Source organism: Pelobates fuscus, chromosome 4 (genome assembly GCF_036172605.1).
Source record: "Pelobates fuscus isolate aPelFus1 chromosome 4, aPelFus1.pri, whole genome shotgun sequence".
NCBI classification, from domain to species: Eukaryota; Metazoa; Chordata; class Amphibia; order Anura; family Pelobatidae; genus Pelobates; species Pelobates fuscus.
The window spans coordinates 348,883,974-348,901,975 of record NC_086320.1 but is presented as its reverse complement, the minus strand read 5'-3'; the positions used below and the strand labels follow the sequence as shown (position 1 = coordinate 348,901,975).

The following is an 18,002-nucleotide window of genomic DNA, read 5'->3' as shown; positions in this document are numbered from 1 at the left end:
AGGAGGGAGCTGTGTGTCTGTATTAAGCACCGCTCTAGGAGGGAGCTTTGTGTCTGTATTAAGCATTGCTCTAGGAGGGAGCTGGGTGTCTATATTAAGCATTGCTCTAGGAGGGAGCGGTGTGCCTGTATTAAGCATCGCTCTAGGAGGGAGCTTTGTGTCTGTATTAAGCATTGCTCTAGGAGGGAGCTGTGTGTCTGTATTAAGCATCGCTCTAGGAGGGAGCTGTGTGTCTGTATTAAGCATTGCTCTAGAAGGGAGCTGTGTGTCTGTATTAAGCATTGCTCTAGGAGCGAGCTGTGTGTCTGTATTAAGCATTGCTCTAGGAGGGAGCTGTGTGTCTGTATTAAGCATCGCTCTAGGAGGGAGCATTTTGTCTGTATTAAGCATTGCTCTAGGAGGGAGCTGTGTGTCTGTATTAAGCATCGCTCCAGGAGGGAGCTGTGTGTCTGTATTAAGCATTGCTCTAGGAGGGAGCATTGTGTCTGTATTAAGCATTGTTCTAGGAGGGAGCTGTGTGTCTGTATTAAGCATCGCTCTAGGAGGGAGCTTTGTGTCTGTATTAAGCATTGCTCTAGGAGGGAGCTGTGTGTCTGTATTAAGCATCGCTCTAGGAGGGAGCTGTGTGTCTGTATTAAGCATTGCTCTAGAAGGGAGCTGTGTGTCTGTATTAAGCATTGCTCTAGGAGCGAGCTGTGTGTCTGTATTAAGCATTGCTCTAGGAGGGAGCTGTGTGTCTGTATTAAGCATCGCTCTAGGAGGGAGCATTTTGTCTGTATTAAGCATTGCTCTAGGAGGGAGCTGTGTGTCTGTATTAAGCATCGCTCTAGGAGGGAGCTGTGTGTCTGTATTAAGCATCGCTCTAGGAGGGAGCTGTGTGTCTGTATTAAGCACTGCTCTAGGAGGAAGCGGTGTGTCTGTATTAAGCATTGCTCTAGGAGGGAGCTGTGTGTCTGTATTAAGCATTGCTCTAGGAGGGAGCTGTGTGTCTGTATTAAGCACCGCCCTAGGAGGGAGCATTGTGTCTGTATTAAGCATTGCTCCAGGAGGGAGCTGTGTGTCTGTATTAAGCATCACTCTAGGAGTGAGCTGTGTGTCTCTATTAAGCATTGCTCTAGGAAGGAGCTGTGTGTCTGTATTAAGCATTGCTCTAGGAGGGAGATGTGTGTCTGTATTAAGCACTGCTCTAGGAGGGAGCTGTGTGTCTGTATTAAGCATTGCTCTAGGAGGGAGCTGTGTGTCTGTATTAAGCATTGTTCTAGGAGGGAGCTGTGTGTCTGTATTAAGCATTGCTCTAGGAGGGAGCTGTGTGTCTGTATTAAGCATTGCTCTAGGAGGGAGCATTGTGTCTGTATTAAGCATCGCTCTAGGAGGGAGCATTGTGTCTGTATTAAGCATCACTCTAGGAGGGAGCTGTGTGTCTGTATTAAGCATTGCTCTGGGAGGGAGCTGTGTGTCTGTATTAAGCATCGCTCCAGGAGGGAGCATTGTGTCTGTATTAAGCACTGCTCTAGGAGGGAGCTGTGTGTCTGTATTAAGCACTGCTCTAGGAGGGAGCTGTGTGTCTGTATTAAGCATCGCTCTAGGAAGGAGCTGTGTGTCTGTATTAAGCATCGCTCTAGGAGGGAGCTGTATGTCTGTATTAAGCATTGCTCTGGGAGGGACCTGTGTGTCTGTATTAAGCATTGCTCTAGGAGGGAGCTGTATGTCTGTATTAAGCATTGCTCTAGGAGGGAGCTGTGTGTCTGTATTAATGATTGTTCTAGGAGGGAGCTGTGTGTCTGTATTAAGCATTGCTCTAGGAGGGAGCTCTGTGTCTGTATTAAGCATCGCTCTAGGAGGGAGTTGTATGTCTGTATTAAGCATCGTTCTAGGAGGGAGCTGTGTGTCTGTATTAATCATCGCTCTAGGAGGGAGCTGTGTGTCTGTATTAAGCATCGCTCTAGGAGGGAGCTGTGTGTCTGTATTAAGCATTGCTCTAGGAGGGAGCTGTGTGTCTGTATTAAGCATCGCTCTAGGAGGGAGCTGTGTGTCTGTATTAAGCACTGCTCTAGGAGGGAGCTGTGTGTCTGTATTAAGCATCGCTCCAGGAGGGAGCTGTGTGTCTGTATTAAGCATTGCTCTAGGAGGGAGCTGTGTGTCTTTATTAAGCATCTCTCTAGGAGGGAGCTGTGTGTCTGTATTAAACATTGCTCTAGGAGGGAGCTGTGTGTATGTATTAAGCATTGCTCTAGGAGGGAGCTGTGTGTCTGTATTAAGCATCGCTCTAGGAGGGAGCTGTGTGTCTGTATTAAGCATTGCTCTAGGAGGGAGCTGTGTATCTATATTAAGCATTTCTCTTGGAGGGAGCTGGGTGTCTCTATTAAGCATTGGTCTAGGAGGGAGCTGTGTGTCTGTATTAAGCATCGCTCTAGGAGGGAGCTGTGTGTCTGTATTAAGCATTGCTCTAGGAGGGAGCTGTGTATCTATATTAAACATTGCTCTAGGAGGGAGCTGTGTGTCTGTATTAAGCATTGCTCTAGGAGGGAGCTGTGTGTCTGTATTAAGCATTGCTCTAGGAGGGAGCTGTGTATCTATATTAAGCATTGCTCTGGGAGGGGGCTGGGTGTCTGTATTAAGCATCGCTCTAGGAGGGAGCTGTGTGTCTGTATTAAGCATCGCTCTAGGAGGGAGCATTGTGTCTGTATTAAGCATCACTCTAGGAGTGAGCTGTGTGTCTGTATTAAGCATTGCTCTGGGAGGGAGCTGTGTGTCTGTATTAAGCATTGCTCTAGGAGGGAGATGTGTGTCTGTATTAAGCACTGCTCTAGGAGGGAGCTGTGTGTCTGTATTAAGCACTGCTCTAGGAGGGAGCTGTGTGTCTGTATTAAGCATTGTTCTAGGAGGGAGCTGTGTGTCTGTATTAAGCATTGCTCTAGGAGGGAGCTGTGTGTCTGTATTAAGCATTGCTCTAGGAGGGAGCTGTGTGTCTGTATTAAGCATCACTCTAGGAGGGAGCTGTGTGTCTGTATTAAGCATTGCTCTGGGAGGGAGCTGTGTGTCTGTATTAAGCATCGCTCCAGGAGGGAGCTGTGTGTCTGTATTAAGCATTGTTCTAGGAGGGAGCTGTGTGTCTGTATTAAGCACTGCTCTAGGAGGGAGCTGTTTGTCTGTATTAAGCACTGCTCTAGGAGGGAGCTGTGTGTCTGTATTAAGCATCGCTCTAGGAAGGAGCTGTGTGTCTGTATCAAGCATTGCTCTAGGAAGGAGCTGTGTGTCTGTATTAAGCATTGGTCTAGGAGGGAGCTGTGTGTCTGTATTAAGGATCGCTCTAGGAGGGAGCTGTGTGTCTGTATTAAGCATTGCTCTAGGAGGGAGCTGTGTGTCTGTAATAAGCATTGCTCTGGGAGGGAGCTGGGTGTCTATATTAAGCATTGCTCTAGGAGGGAGCAGTGTGTCTGTATTAAGCATCGCTCCAGGAGGCAGTGGCGGATCCAGAAGCTAATCTCGGGAGGGGCACTGGCAGATTATTTTAATAAACAATCCAGGCACAATAACCACTACAGCTCTCTGTAGTGGTTTTGGTGCCAGGAGTTGCTGTGGCGCCCTCCCAGAGTAAGTAGTCAAACTGTTTAAAAAAATGTTGATAACTTACCCATGTCTGCCGGGATAGGGGTTGTAGTGTGTATGTGTGTGAGGGGTGCAGTGTGTGCGAGGGTCGCAGTATGTGTATGAAGGGGTAGTGCGTGTGTGAGAGGGGTGCAGTGTATGTATGGGGTAGCAATATGTATATTGGGAGCAGTGTGTTTGTGTGTAAATGGTGCAGTGTGTGTATTGGGAGCGCAGTGTGTTTGTGCGTGAGTGGCGCAGTGTGTTTTTGTGTGAGGGGTGCTGTGTGTGTATGGGGGGCAGTGAGTGTATTGGGGGCTGTGTGTGTGTGTAAGGGGGGCTATGTATGTAAGGGGGAGCTGTGTGTGTAAGGGGGGGGCTGTGTGTGTAAGGGGGGGCTGTGTGTGTAAGGGGGGGCTGTGTATGTAAGGGGGGCTGTGTGTGTAAGGGGGGCTGTGTGTGTAAGGGGGCTGTGTATGTAATAGGGGGGCTGTGTATGTAAGGGGGGGTGTGTAAGGGGGGGTGTGTAAGTAAGGAGGGGGCTGTGTATGTAAGGGGGGGCTGTGTAGGTAAGGGGGGACTGTGTATGTAAGAGGGGGGCTGTGTAGGTAAGGGGGGGCTGTGTATGTAAGGGGGGCTGTGTAAGTAAGGGACTGTGTATGTAAGGGGGGCTGTGTATGTAAAGGGGGGCTGTGTATGTAAGAGGGGGCTGTGTATGTAAGAGGGGGGCTGTGTAGGTAAGGGGGGGCTGTGTAGGTAAGGGGGGGCTATGTAGGTAAGGGGGGGGCTGTGTAGGTAAGGGGGGACTGTGTATGTAAGGGGGGGGCTGTGTAGGTAAGGGGGACTGTGTATGTAAGGGGGGGGCTGTGTAGGTAAGGGGGCTGTGTAGGTAAGGGGGGCTGTGTGGTGCAGTGTGTGAGGGGATAGGGGGGCAGATAAAAGATTTTTTTTTGTTTTCATTATTAAATAATAATTAAATAAATAAAGCTAATGTACCCCCTCCCTTCTTACCTTTGCTGAGGGAGGGGGAGACATTGCTTTCTTCCATTCCCTGGTGGTTCTAGTGGGGGAGTGAACTCTAACCTGCAGCGCAGGCTAGAGTTCACTCTCGCGAGAACGGAGCGTTGCCATGGTAACGCTCCGTGCTCGCGAGAGGAGAACCCGGCGGAGCTGCAGGTAAGAGCTCCCCCGGGTTCTCTCTCTCACTCCCTCCCCTGCCGGCCGCCCAGCAATCTGCCTGTGTGGGCCGGGGAGGGAGATCACTGATCTCCCCTCCGGTCCGTGATGGCAATCAGCAGGGCTGGTGCTTGGATAGCACCAGCCCTGCATGGACCGGCAGGGGAGAGCCTCGGGCAGCAATATTTTCTCGGGGGGGGCAATTGCCCCGTTGCCCCCCCCCTGGATCCGCCAATGCCAGGAGGGAGCATTGTGTCTGTATTAAGAATTGCTCTAGGAGGAAGCTGTGTGTCTGTATTAAGAATTGCTCTAGGAGGGAGCTGTGTGTCTGTATTAAGCATTGCTCTAGGAGCGAGCTGTGTGTCTGTAGTAAGCATCACTCTAGGAGGGAGCTGTGTGTCTGTATTAAGCATCGCTCTAGGAGGGAGCTGTGTGTCTGTATTAAGCATTGCTCTAGGAGGGAGCTGTGTGTCTGTATTAAGCATCGCTCTAGGAGGGAGCTGTGTGTCTGTAGTAAGCATCACTCTAGGAGGGAGCTGTGTGTCTGTATTAAGCATCGCTCTAGGAGGGAGCTGTGTGTCTGTATTAAGCATTGGTCTAGGAGGGAGCTGTGTGTCTGTATTAAGCATTGCTCTAGGAGGGAGCTGTGTGTCTGTAATAAGCATTGCTCTGGGAGGGAGCTGGGTGTCTATATTAAGCATTGCTCTAGGAGGGAGCAGTGTGTCTGTATTAAGCATCGCTCTAGGAGGGAGCTGTGTGTCTGTATTAAGCATTGCTCTAGGAAGGAGCTGTGTGTCTGTATTAAGCATCGCTCTAGGAGGGAGCTGTATGTCTGTATTAAGCATTGCTCTGGGAGGGACCTGTGTGTCTGTATTAAGCATTGCTCTAGGAGGGAGCTGTGTGTCTGTATTAAGCATCGCTCTAGGAGGGAGCTGTATGTCTGTATTAAGCATTGCTCTAGGAGGGAGCTGTGTGTCTGTATTAATGATTGTTCTAGGAGGGAGCTGTGTGTCTGTATTAAGCATTGCTCTAGGAGGGAGCTCTGTGTCTGTATTAAGCATCGCTCTAGGAGGGAGCTGTATGTCTGTATTAAGCATCGTTCTAGGAGGGAGCTGTGTGTCTGTATTAATCATCGCTCTAGGAGGGAGCTGTGTGTCTGTATTAAGCATCGCTCTAGGAGGGAGCTGTGTGTCTGTATTAAGCATTGCTCTAGGAGGGAGCTGTGTGTCTGTATTAAGCACTGCTCTAGGAGGGAGCTGTGTGTCTGTATTAAGCACTGCTCTAGGAGGGAGCTGTGTGTCTGTATTAAGCATCGCTCTAGGAGGGAGCTGTGTGTCTGTATTAAGCATCGCTCTAGGAGGGAGCTGTGTGTCTGTATTAAGCATTGCTCTAGGAAGGAGCTGTGTGTCTGTATTAAGCATCGCTCTAGGAGGGAGCTGTATGTCTGTATTAAGCATTGCTCTGGGAGGGACCTGTGTGTCTGTATTAAGCATTGCTCTAGGAGGGAGCTGTGTGTCTGTATTAAGCATTGCTCTAGGAGGGAGCTGTGTATCTATATTAAGCATTGCTCTGGGAGGGGGCTGGGTGTCTGTATTAAGCATCGCTCTAGGAGGGAGCTGTGTGTCTGTATTAAGCATCGCTCTAGGAGGGAGCTGTGTGTCTGTATTAAGCATTGCTCTAGGAAGGAGCTGTGTGTCTGTATTAAGCATCGCTCTAGGAGGGAGCTGTATGTCTGTATTAAGCATTGCTCTGGGAGGGACCTGTGTGTCTGTATTAAGCATTGCTCTAGGAGGGAGCTGTGTGTCTGTATTAAGCATCGCTCTAGGAGGGAGCTGTATGTCTGTATTAAGCATTGCTCTAGGAGGGAGCTGTGTGTCTGTATTAATGATTGTTCTAGGAGGGAGCTCTGTGTCTGTATTAAGCATCGCTCTAGGAGGGAGTTGTATGTCTGTATTAAGCATCGTTCTAGGAGGGAGCTGTGTGTCTGTATTAATCATCGCTCTAGGAGGGAGCTGTGTGTCTGTATTAAGCACCGCTCTAGGAGGAAGCTGTGTGTCTGTATTAAGCATTGCTCTAGGAGGGAGCTCTGTGTCTGTATTAAGCATCGCTCTAGGAGGGAGCTGTATGTCTGTATTAAGCATCGCTCTAGGAGTTTTTTGGAATTTTCCTACGCTGTGTAAAATGACAAAGAGCACTCTGATTGGTTAGATTCCAAGCCCACCAATCAGAGTGCTATTTGTCATTTTACACAGCGTGGGAAAATTCCAAAGAATTTTATTCCCCCCCTCACTATTTTTTAGTGTGAGGGGGGTAGGTAGGGGGTAACATTTTATTTGGGTGGGTGACTAGGGGCTTGGGGACCCCTAGTCACCTTGATGGGGGGGGATTTGTTGTAGGGCCCCCACCCACCGCCCAGGTGTGGGTGCCGGGGCGTGGTGGGGGAGGACAGTAGGTCCCCCCCCTCATTATCTTTATGGCCCCCAACCGCCGCCCAGGGGTGGGAGCCGGGGGGGAGGACAGTAGGTCCCCCCCTCATTATCTTTATGGCCCCCACCCGTCACAGGGGTGGGAGCAATAGGTTGTTGTTGTTTTTTTACAGTGAGCAGCCACAGGCTGCACACTGCTTACTAGACATGCCCCTACTCGCGGTATAGCGAGTAGGGGCTGAATTTACAAATACTAAGTAATCTTTACTTAGTATTAGTCAATGTGGCTGAAAGACCAATTTAGGTCTTTCAGCCTTTTAGTAGATAACTCCCTAATACCGTGATAAGCTTAGAGTCATGTCTACAAATGCTCGCAGTTTAGGGAATAAGATCCATGAACTTGTGGCAATAATGGCAACTGATAGTGTAGATTTAGTCGCTGTTACTGAGACATGGTATAATGAGAAAAATGACTGGGACATAGCAATACCAGGGTACTCTTTATATAGAAAAGACAGGGAAGGCAAGAAACGGGGAGGGGTGGCCCTGTATGTAAAGAATAGCATAAAATCTAGCCTAATAAAGGTTAATGAGGCGAACATAGAGTCAGTTTGGGTTACGTTAGAATTTGGTAATCACACAGTAACTCGTGTAGGTGTGATTTATAGGCCCCCAGGACAAATTGAAGAGTTAGATAATCTACTAGTTGAAGAAATAGCTAAAATGACAATGAAGGGGGAAGTTATCATCATGGGTGACTTTAATCTTCCTGATGTAAATTGGAAAACAAAAATAGCTACTTGTGCCAGGAGCACACATATTCTAAACTCCCTACTGGGATTGTCTCTAAAACAAGTCGTTGAGGAGCCAACTCGTAAAGAGGCCATACTAGATTTAGTGTTAACAAATGGAGATTTGGTATCAGATATTACTGTAGGTGAAAGTTTAGGATCCAGTGATTATCAGTCAGTGTGGTTTAATATAAGAACAGTGACTGAGTCACACCATTCAAAAACAAAAGTTTTAGACTTTAGAAAAACAGACTTTTCCAAAATTAGAATATGTGTAAAGGAGTCATTATCAGACTGGAGCAATTTAAATGGAGTCCAAAAGAAATGGGATTATTTAAAAGTTTCACTACTGAAGGCAACAGAAAATTGCATTAGGCTTGTCAGTAAAAGCAAAAAATTCAAGAAACCACTGTGGTACTCCACTGATGTAGCCAAAATAGTAAAAAACTAAAAGTTAGCATTTAGTAATTATAAAAAAAACCCAGAGTGAGGAAGACAGAATGACCTATAAGATTAGGCAGAAAGAGGCTAAGCAAGTTATAAGAGCTTCCAAATCACACACAGAAGAGAAAATAGCACAGTCAGTAAAAAAGGGGGACAAAACCTTTTTTAGATACATAAATGAGAAAAGAAAAGTAAAACAAGGATTAGTTAGATTAAAAACAAAAGAAGGAAGGTATGTAGATGAGGATAAAGGTCTAGCTGACTGCCTCAATGAATATTTTTGTTCGGTATTTACAGATGAAAATGAAGGAAAGGGACCTCAGTTAAGAAAAAGGATAAATGAGTCATTTATTACACGTGAGTTTACAGAGGAAGAGGTTCTATTTCAACTGTCAAAAGTAAAGACAAATAAGTCAATGGGACCTGATGGAATACACCCAAAGCTATTAAAAGAGCTTAGTGGTGTACTAGCAAAACCATTAACAGATTTATTTAACCAATCATTGATAACAGGAGTAGTCCCAGAAGATTGGAAGTTAGCGAATGTTGTGCCCATTCACAAGAAAGGTAATAGGGAGGAGTTGGGCAACTATAGGCCAGTAAGCCTAACTTCAGTAGTGGGGAAAGTGATGGAAACCATGTTAAAGGATAGGATTGTTGAACATCTAAAAACACATGGATTTCAAGATCAGAGACAACATGGGTTTACTTCAGGGAGATCATGCCAAACTAATCTTATTGATTTTTTTGATTGGGTAACTAAAATTATAGATCAGGGTGGTGCAGTAGACATTGCTTACCTAGATTTCAGTAAGGCTTTTGACACTGTTGCACATAGAAGGCTTATCAACAAACTACAATCTTTGAGTTTGGATTCCAATATTGTTGAATGGGTAAGGCAGTGGCTGAGTGACAGGCAACAGAGGGTTGTAGTCAATGGAGTATATTCGAAGCTTGGGCTTGTCACCAGTGGGGTACCTCAGGGATCTGTACTTGGACCCATTCTCTTTAATATTTTTATTAGTGATATTGCAGAAGGTCTTGATGGTAAGGTGTGTCTTTTTGCGGATGATACTAAGATATGTAACAGGGTTCATGTTCCAGGAGGGATAAGCCAAATGGAAAATGATTTAGGTAAACTAGAAAAATGGTCAGAGTTGTGGCAACTGACATTTAATGTGGATAAGTGCAAGATAATGCATCTTGGACGTAAAAACCCAAGGGCAGAGTACAGAATATTTGATAGAGTCCTAACCTCAACATCTGAGGAAAGGGATTTAGGGGTGATTATTTCTGATGACTTAAAGGTAGGCAGACAATGTAATAGAGCAGCAGGAAATGCTAGCAGAATGCTTGGTTGTATAGGGAGAGGTATTAGCAGTAGAAAAAGGGAAGTGCTCATGCCATTGTACAGAACACTGGTGAGACCTCACTTGGAGTACTGTACACAGTACTGGAGACCCTATCTTCAGAAGGATATTGATACCTTAGAGAGAGTTCAGAGAAGGGCTACTAAACTGGTTCATGGATTGCAGGATAAAACTTACCAGGAAAGGTTAAAGGATCTTAACATGTATAGCTTGGAGGAAAGACGAGACAGGGGGGATATGATAGAAACATTTAAATACATAAAGGGAATCAACACAGTAAAGGAGGAGACTATATTTAAAAGAAGAAAAACTACCACAACAAGAGGACATAGTCTTAAACTAGAGGGACAAAGGTTTAAAAATAATATCAGGAAGTATTACTTTACTGAGAGGGTAGTGGATGCATGGAATAGCCTTCCAGCTGAAGTGGTAGAGGTTAACACAGTAAAGGAGTTTAAGCATGCGTGGGATAGGCATAAGGCTATCCTAACTATAAGATAAGGCCAGGGACTAATGAAAGTATTTAGAAAACTGGGCAGACTAGATGGGCCGAATGGTTCTTATCTGACGTCACATTCTATGTTTCTATGTTTCTATGTTTCTAAGTGGATGCAATATGCAGCCACGGCAATGAATAGAATCGGAGTTTCATTCATTCGAATGAAATTCCGATCCGAACAAAGTCCCGAATTGCATTCTAACACGAATGGAGAAACTGTTAGAATGCAATTCGGCAGTTTTGCCGGTGTCCTGTCTAAGTGACAGGAATCATCGCGGGAACAGGGAGGAAAGGTAAGGATTGTGGGAAAATTGCTGTGACCACCGGAAACGAAGCACACTTTGCTCCTCCGCTGGTCACAGCGTAGGGAACCTCCATAAGAGAAATAGTCCCTACTTTTTCTTAAGTTTTAATGAAAACTAGAGCATATAGGAAGAAATGAAGAACAGATCCTGAGAGAGGGAGAGAAGAGGAATCGATTGGGGAAAGGTAAGTTCGGCATGACAGTGCCGCTTTAATGGTGTTCTGTTTAGTTGTTTGCTTTTTTTAAAAACTATATTTCCTTCCTCCATACAGCACTCAAAGCATTAAAGGTTAACATGTTTAATGACATCACTGGATTACGCACCTTTTTGTGCAAATTTGTATAAAGCTTCACAGGATTTGATTAAAATCTCTTCTTCTGGAGACTGAAGCATTAACACAGCTGTTGCCGCCTTTTTGCTTTCGATGGATAATGGGTCGAACTGAAACAAATCATAAGTGAATGAGTAACGTGTTTGACAAACCCCCATTGAAGTGCCCTGGGAAAAAACATGGAGGGCCAACTAAAAATAAACATTTTAAAGGAACACTCTACCGGTAAAATTAAATGTATTTATTTTTATTGTTAGAATGTTCCTTTTTTATTGTTTGGATTACTGAGACCCCCACTTGTCATAACAAAGTTCTCTGCAGAAACTACGCATTCTGTGAAGTCATCAGGTCTGTAGACTTTTTTTTTTCAATCCCATGCTTGTAGAGAAGCAATTGGAACAAAAGGCGCATGCTCACGATCAGGGCCGTCTTTAATGTTGATTGGACCCTGGGCAAGCATAAGCTTGGGCCCCCTCATCTCCTCCCTCCCACCTTCTATCATGCAAACACACCTTCCACCCAAAGACATAAATAAAGAAACACAAAAAAAACAAACACACATAGATCATAGACTTAGCCACACTTATTTTTCACCTAGAGAAAATACACACACTGACACAGATGCAGATACACACAGACTCAGACATACACAGGTACATAAGAAAAGAAAATAAAGAGAAAAGAAGGTACACAGGTACATACAAACAGGGCCGGCCTTAGGGGTGTGCGATCTGTGCGGCCGCACAGGGCGCCATGGAGCAGGAGGCGCCCTGTGTCCGCATAGCTCACACCGCAGGGGCGTATTAGCCGCAAGGCAAACAAGGCATTTGCCTTGGGCGGCATTTTCCAGGGGTGGCAAAAAAAGCCGCCCCCAAATGCCCAAGGCAAATGTCTTGTTAGCCTTGCGGCTAACAGACATGCTGGGCTGCTGGGCGGTCGGGCGGCGCTGGTGAGGGAGCACTTCCTCTGAGCTGTCTGCTCGGCTCCCTCGCGCGCCGCAGAGTGAGGCTGGGAGTCGGAATATAACGTCAGCCCGCCAGCCAGTGCCGCTCGCCCAGCAGCCACTGGACCACCAGGGAGGAAGAGACACCCCCCCCCAGCATTCCCAAAGGTAAGGAGGCTGGGGGGGGTGTCTAAATAAATTTTAAAAAATGTGTTAATGTGGGTGAGTGTGTGTGTGTCTGTTAGTGTGTGTCTGTGTCTGTTAGTGTGTGTCTGTTAGTGTGTTTCTGTTAGTGTGTTTGCCTGTGAGTGTGTTTGTCTGTTAGTGAGTGTGTTTGTCTGTTAGTGAGTGTGTGTGTGTGGCTGTCTGCCTGTGTGTGTGTGACTGTTTGCCTATGTGTGTGTGTGTGTGTGTGTGTGTGTGAGACTGTCTGCGTGACTGTCTGCCAGTGTGTGTGTGTGTCTGTCTGTCTGTGTGTGTGTGACTGTCTGTGTGTGGCTGTCTGCCTGTGTGTGTGTGGCTGTCTGCCAGTGTGTGTTTGACTGTTTGTGTGTGTGACTGTGTGTGTGTGTGGCTGTTTGCCTCTGTGTGTTTGGCTGTCTGCCTGTGTGTTTGTGTGTGGCTGTCTGTGCGTGACTGCCAGCCTGTGTGTGTGGCTGTCTGCCTGTGTGTGTTTGTGTGTGTGTGGCTGTCTGCCTGTGTGTGTGTGTGTGTGTATGTTTGTGTGTGACTGCCTATGTGTGACTGTCTGGGCAGACTAGATGGGCCGAATGGTTCTTATCTGCCGTCACATTCTATGTCTGTGTGTGTGTTTGTGTGTGGCTGTCTGTGTATGACTGCCTGAGTGTGTTTGTGTGTGTATGGCTGTCTGCCTGTGTGTGTGTGTGTGTGTGTGTGACAGGGTGTGTGGGAAGGGGTGGGGGAGGGGGGAACGGGAAGGGGGGGCGCTATGAAGATTTTTCGCACAGGGCGCCCAAATGCCTAAGGCCGGCCCTGCATACAAAGACAGATACACAGACAAACACTGTCACACATACAGATACACTCACTCACTGACAAACATGCAGACACACACTAACACATACAGATAAACAAACACACCCTGACATATATGCAGATACACACAATAACACACATGCAGATACATACACGGACACAAATGCAGTTACACAGACACACACTAACACATACAGACGCACAGATACACAGACACAGACAGATACACAGAGGCACACACATACCAAGAGATACACATACAGACACAGAGATACACATACAGACACACTGACACACATGCAGGTACACAGACACACTTAATGACAAACATTCAGATACACTGGACGACACTCATATAAATGCAAGCATTGACACTCACAGATACAGAGGGGAACACACTGACACACATACAGACACACAGATACCCATATAGACAGATACACACACACACATGCATATACACATACAGACACACAGATACACACACAGATAAACAGACACATAGATATACACATAAAGACATATATACACACAGAAACACACATACAGACACACAGTTGCACATACAGTCAGATACACACACAAACAGACACACATGGAAAATATACAATTTCAGTCATCCTCCTGTTTCCTACATGGGGTCCAGTGGCTGTCTGAGACTGTTGGGAGTTGGGCTCTCTCCTAGTCTGCACTCTCTTCGTCTCTCCCGCGCGGCACTCTCTGTGTTAGCTAGGACGAAGTGACTGCACTTCTTCCTAGCGCTGACCTCATCACAGGGGGCCCGGTCGCACTGTTAAAGTGCCACAGCGCTGACCGGGCCCCTGCAGACTCATTGCTATCGGGTGGCATTAAGAGCATGGGCCACCCGATGGGACCCCTCATCGTGCGGCCCGCGGTGGTTGTACCACACGGCCCGCACTCACCACGGCAGCCGGTGGGCTCAAGGGGCAGCTATTTTGGGCCCCCGAGGAATGACTGCCCCTTTTGCCCCGCGTTAAAGACGGCCTTGCTCACGATGCACGAAATGCTTTTCTCAGGAACAACGTTTTACACTTTTAGAATGCAGAGTGAGCAGTACATGAAAAGTCTTGCCCACTATTAAGCATAATTTATATGCTTCAGGAATCTAATCTAAGATCACTTCTCCCAGTACTTGCAAACGAAAATCCACACAGGAGTAATCAAGTGGAGAAGGAATAGAGAGAGTGTGTCAGGTTGCTGTATAGGAACTGGGGGGTAACCCCTAATACTAAATAAAGCCAAGAAAAGTATACTAGTAATCCAAGTATGGTGGAGAAAGAGGGAAAATATCTCATACAAGCCTCCCCAACTGGTGCTAGTACATTAACAGCAACCCTAGGTAGTACATATAAAATAAAATATAGCTTTTAATAGAAAAGTTAAAAAAAATTAACAAAGTGTATGAAAAGTAATAATACCGGTACTTAAGGCTGAGAGGTAAAGCACACCAAAACAAATATGGATAGCCTTAGTTGCCCTTGTCTAGTGGCAACATCCGTGGGTAAAATAGAGGGTAAAGATAAGAAGACCCTGTCAATGTTAATTCCAGTGGTTTCAAACAATTAACCCTCCAACTCACAACTCTCTAAGCCACCTAGTAGGCAAAATATCTAATCCTCTCAGCGATAAAAAACAGCAGCCGAACTATCAACCGGCTATCTGGTAATACATCTTGAAATCATCTAAGCTGGGTGGTAAACTGGAGTGAATAAAGTATTTTGACTGCAGTCTTGTCCCCTGTCAACCTCCACCACCCACTAGCTAGTTAGCGGCCCGACGCGCGTTTCGCCGAAACTCGGCTCGTCCAAGGGAGTAGAGCAGACTGCTGCTACTGACCTTTACCAGGCCAGACCGATCCCCAGGGAAGCTACCCATACTGCAAGATATACACAGAACTGCAGAAGAAACCTCTCCCTTATACAAACAATATAAAAAGCCCACACACACAGTCCACACAACACCAGTGACAATCCACACACACACACACACACACACAACACCACAAGCAGCCCCACACATACATACACACACCACCAAACACACAATAAGACATATCATCTAGACACACAATTCAACAAGCAGCCTCCACACACAAACTACTCATGAATATATGCAATATAACAGCCCACAAACACACAAACGTAATGTTATAAAGCAACTGCAGCACACATAAATAACACTAGCACAATTCAGGAACACACACCTCAATTAAAAGAAATAAGAAAGGTACGCCAAAAGACTTCAAGATCTTGTTTTGGAACAGTATTACTAAAAGGCTGCCTACCCCCGGCCTAGATAATGTGCATTGCCTTTTGTTTCTTTGTTTGCATTTTGCAGTGCAATATCATTTTCAGTTTGTTTACCTAAAAATGGTTTAAATGAGATTTACTGGAACGTAGCAAAACTTTAAATTAACATCATCTTTGTCCTACACATGTTGCCAATATAAATAAACTTGGTATATGAAACAGAAAAATACAAAAAGAGTAACATTTCATAACATTTTCACAATATGACCTAATCCGGTTTGTATTCTGGACCATTGAACAGTCACATTCGAGTAACAGAAATGGACATAATCAAGCACAGCTGTGTTTATTGGCAGGAGGTAAAGTCCAGGTATACTGGCAAGATTCCATCTCTCTCCGTGTACAGCTAAGTTCTATTGTTTCTGTATTGCATTTCGAGAACACAGAATATACTTCACCTGCAAACAAAGAGCTGAACTCTGCACTCAAACTTCCACTTCTTTCGATGATATTTATTAAAACGGCTCTGTTAACCCCCTCCCTGGCAAAATTAGTATTTCATAAATATAAACTCCTTTATAAATATTCACATTGACTGTGATGGAATTTCACTGAAATCCCAAGGCAGTTAAAATATATACTAATACAAAGTAGGGAATACTTAGTCTTATATATTCCCTAAACCTGACAAAACTGATGGCTATAGGGAAAAGGCATTGTATTTAGAGGCTCTGGCACAGTGTTTTACTCTCATGCATGTGCAGGGGTACAGCACTGATCTGGGCTCCTGGCAGATGAACCACCAGGAACTGGAAAGGACAGACCACACAGCAACCTGGGCAATCCGCATCGGTGACGAAGCCGTTTTAAGACAATGTTATGCATGTACAGTGGGACCTCGGTTTACGAATTTAATTTGTTCTCCGGGACATTTCTTATTGCGAAAAATGTGTAAACATAAACACGTTGTCCCATAGGAATGCATTGAAAACCAATTAATCAGTTCTGGAGGTCAGAAAAAAGTCAAAATGAGCTGGCATGGAAACCAACCCACAATGCAGAACACACAATAAAAGACATGCAAACGACGAAGCTCAGCTCCCTACCTTTCCACAGCTTGAGAAATGCACCAAAAAGTCCCAAAACAATTTCCAGAATGGCTCCAAAACTCGATGCAAAAGCCGCTCCAACACCTCCACACTCTATGCAACGTGCTACCCACAGGCTCCAGCATGCAGGGGGCGGTGCTATAAACCTCCCAGGTGCAATGCATCCTGGGGAAACTTGCTTTGCATTGCGAAACAAATTTGTAAACCGAGGCATTATTTTCAATGGATTTTCATTTGTAAACCGAAAATGATGTTAACCGAGGCGTTTGTAAACCGAGGTCCCACTGTATTTTTCCAACACACATGTAGGGATTCTTAGAGATATCCATATTCAATACATGATACAGCTATGATAAAATCTAATTGAAGACATGAAGTAGAACCTGTCTGCCTGATTCTGTGAACTGCCACTGATTGGTATTTTCTACTTGCAAATTCATTTTAGGAGAAAAGTAACCTGGCTGGGAAAATAACAAACTTCAAAAGTTTCAATGTCCTTCTCTCTCTGCAAATTGATTATTTTGATTAATTATTTAACATCCCAGCCCCCGCCTAACCTACAAACTCTGTTTAGCAAATAAACCCCTTTGTTATATAAAGCATATGACGCATACTTACCACATCTTTTGGAGGAGGCTCAGCTTCTTTTTTAATTTTCTTCCCCATTCTGGAAAAGAAAATCCAATTAATAATTATAACATCATGGATTAATAATGGCAGAATAACGCTGACTCCAAAGAGAAGGAAATTATTATCATTACTATTACCGCACAATTGTTCAGATAGTTGTCTGGTATTGAACAGTAATGTCATGACTTATCAAACCAGGTAACATATTGAAACTAAACACAGGTAGAATATAAAGACAAAGGCTACTGTCATATTGGTGCCTCGGTAAATGTAATTAATAGCTAATGTTGGTAAATGTAATGAATAGCTAGTGGGGGTAGAGGGGTGCATTCACACACTTGGGTTGGATTCTATTACAAGAGATGCCATTATCTGAATACAGTTCTCCCATTGACCTATAGTGGAGATTGTGACCATAGATAAGTTTAACTCTTAAAACACTGTCAAGTTCTAAGTCTGTAAGGGGTTAGATATTTCAACTCCAGTCTCTCAAATTGAAGTAAAATATATTGATCTCTGTTACCCAACTAATTAATTATATTAAAGCGACACTATAGGCATCACACAACTGTAGCCTAATAAAGTAGTTTTGGTGTATAGATCATGCCCTTGCAGTTTGGCATTTAGGAGTTAAATTGCTTTGTTTATGCAGTCCTAGCCACACATCGCCTGGCTGACACTCACACATCTTGAAAAAAAAGTCTAAATTTTTTTGCTACCCTTATTTCACAGTGTGTTTGTGTGGCGAAATTAACCCATGTTACTAGGATTCCCTGGTTTGTTTGGTAAAACCACGTTTACCTACTTTTTACCCTTGTTTTGTTCGACAACCGAACAAAACCACGAAAGATCCAGACCACCCGTATGCTTGTTAACCTCCATCATCCCTGTTAACACTTCCATAATGATTCCCACCTCAGTGCTCTAAATGGTTGGCTGGGTGGCCGTCGTTTGTATGTACGAACATGTGGTGGTGATCTTGTTTCCTGCGAATGCAGGCAGCGGTGTTTGGTCGTCAAGTGCATGGAACTAAAATCGGAAACTCGACCTCGCAAACACCGCTGAACTTTTATCTTCGCCTGCATTCGTTACTATACATCTGAAAAGAACACTGTTCAGTGGAA

General features: G+C 45.1%; 1 protein-coding gene across 3 annotated transcripts in view; it reads right to left on the bottom strand.

The window, feature by feature from the left end:
* ARMC3 (armadillo repeat containing 3) overlaps positions 1 to 18,002 on the bottom strand; it is an 89,392-nt gene that overhangs the window by 52,599 nt on the left and 18,791 nt on the right. For all 3 annotated transcript variants that reach the window (XM_063450784.1, XM_063450786.1, XM_063450785.1), the window contains 2 exons: positions 16,867 to 16,915; positions 10,923 to 11,040 (listed from right to left, as the gene is read on the bottom strand). In XM_063450784.1, coding sequence (XP_063306854.1) covers positions 10,923 to 11,040; positions 16,867 to 16,914 — 166 coding nt within the window. In that variant the 5' untranslated portion in view covers position 16,915. The remainder of the gene's footprint in view (positions 1 to 10,922; positions 11,041 to 16,866; positions 16,916 to 18,002) is intronic.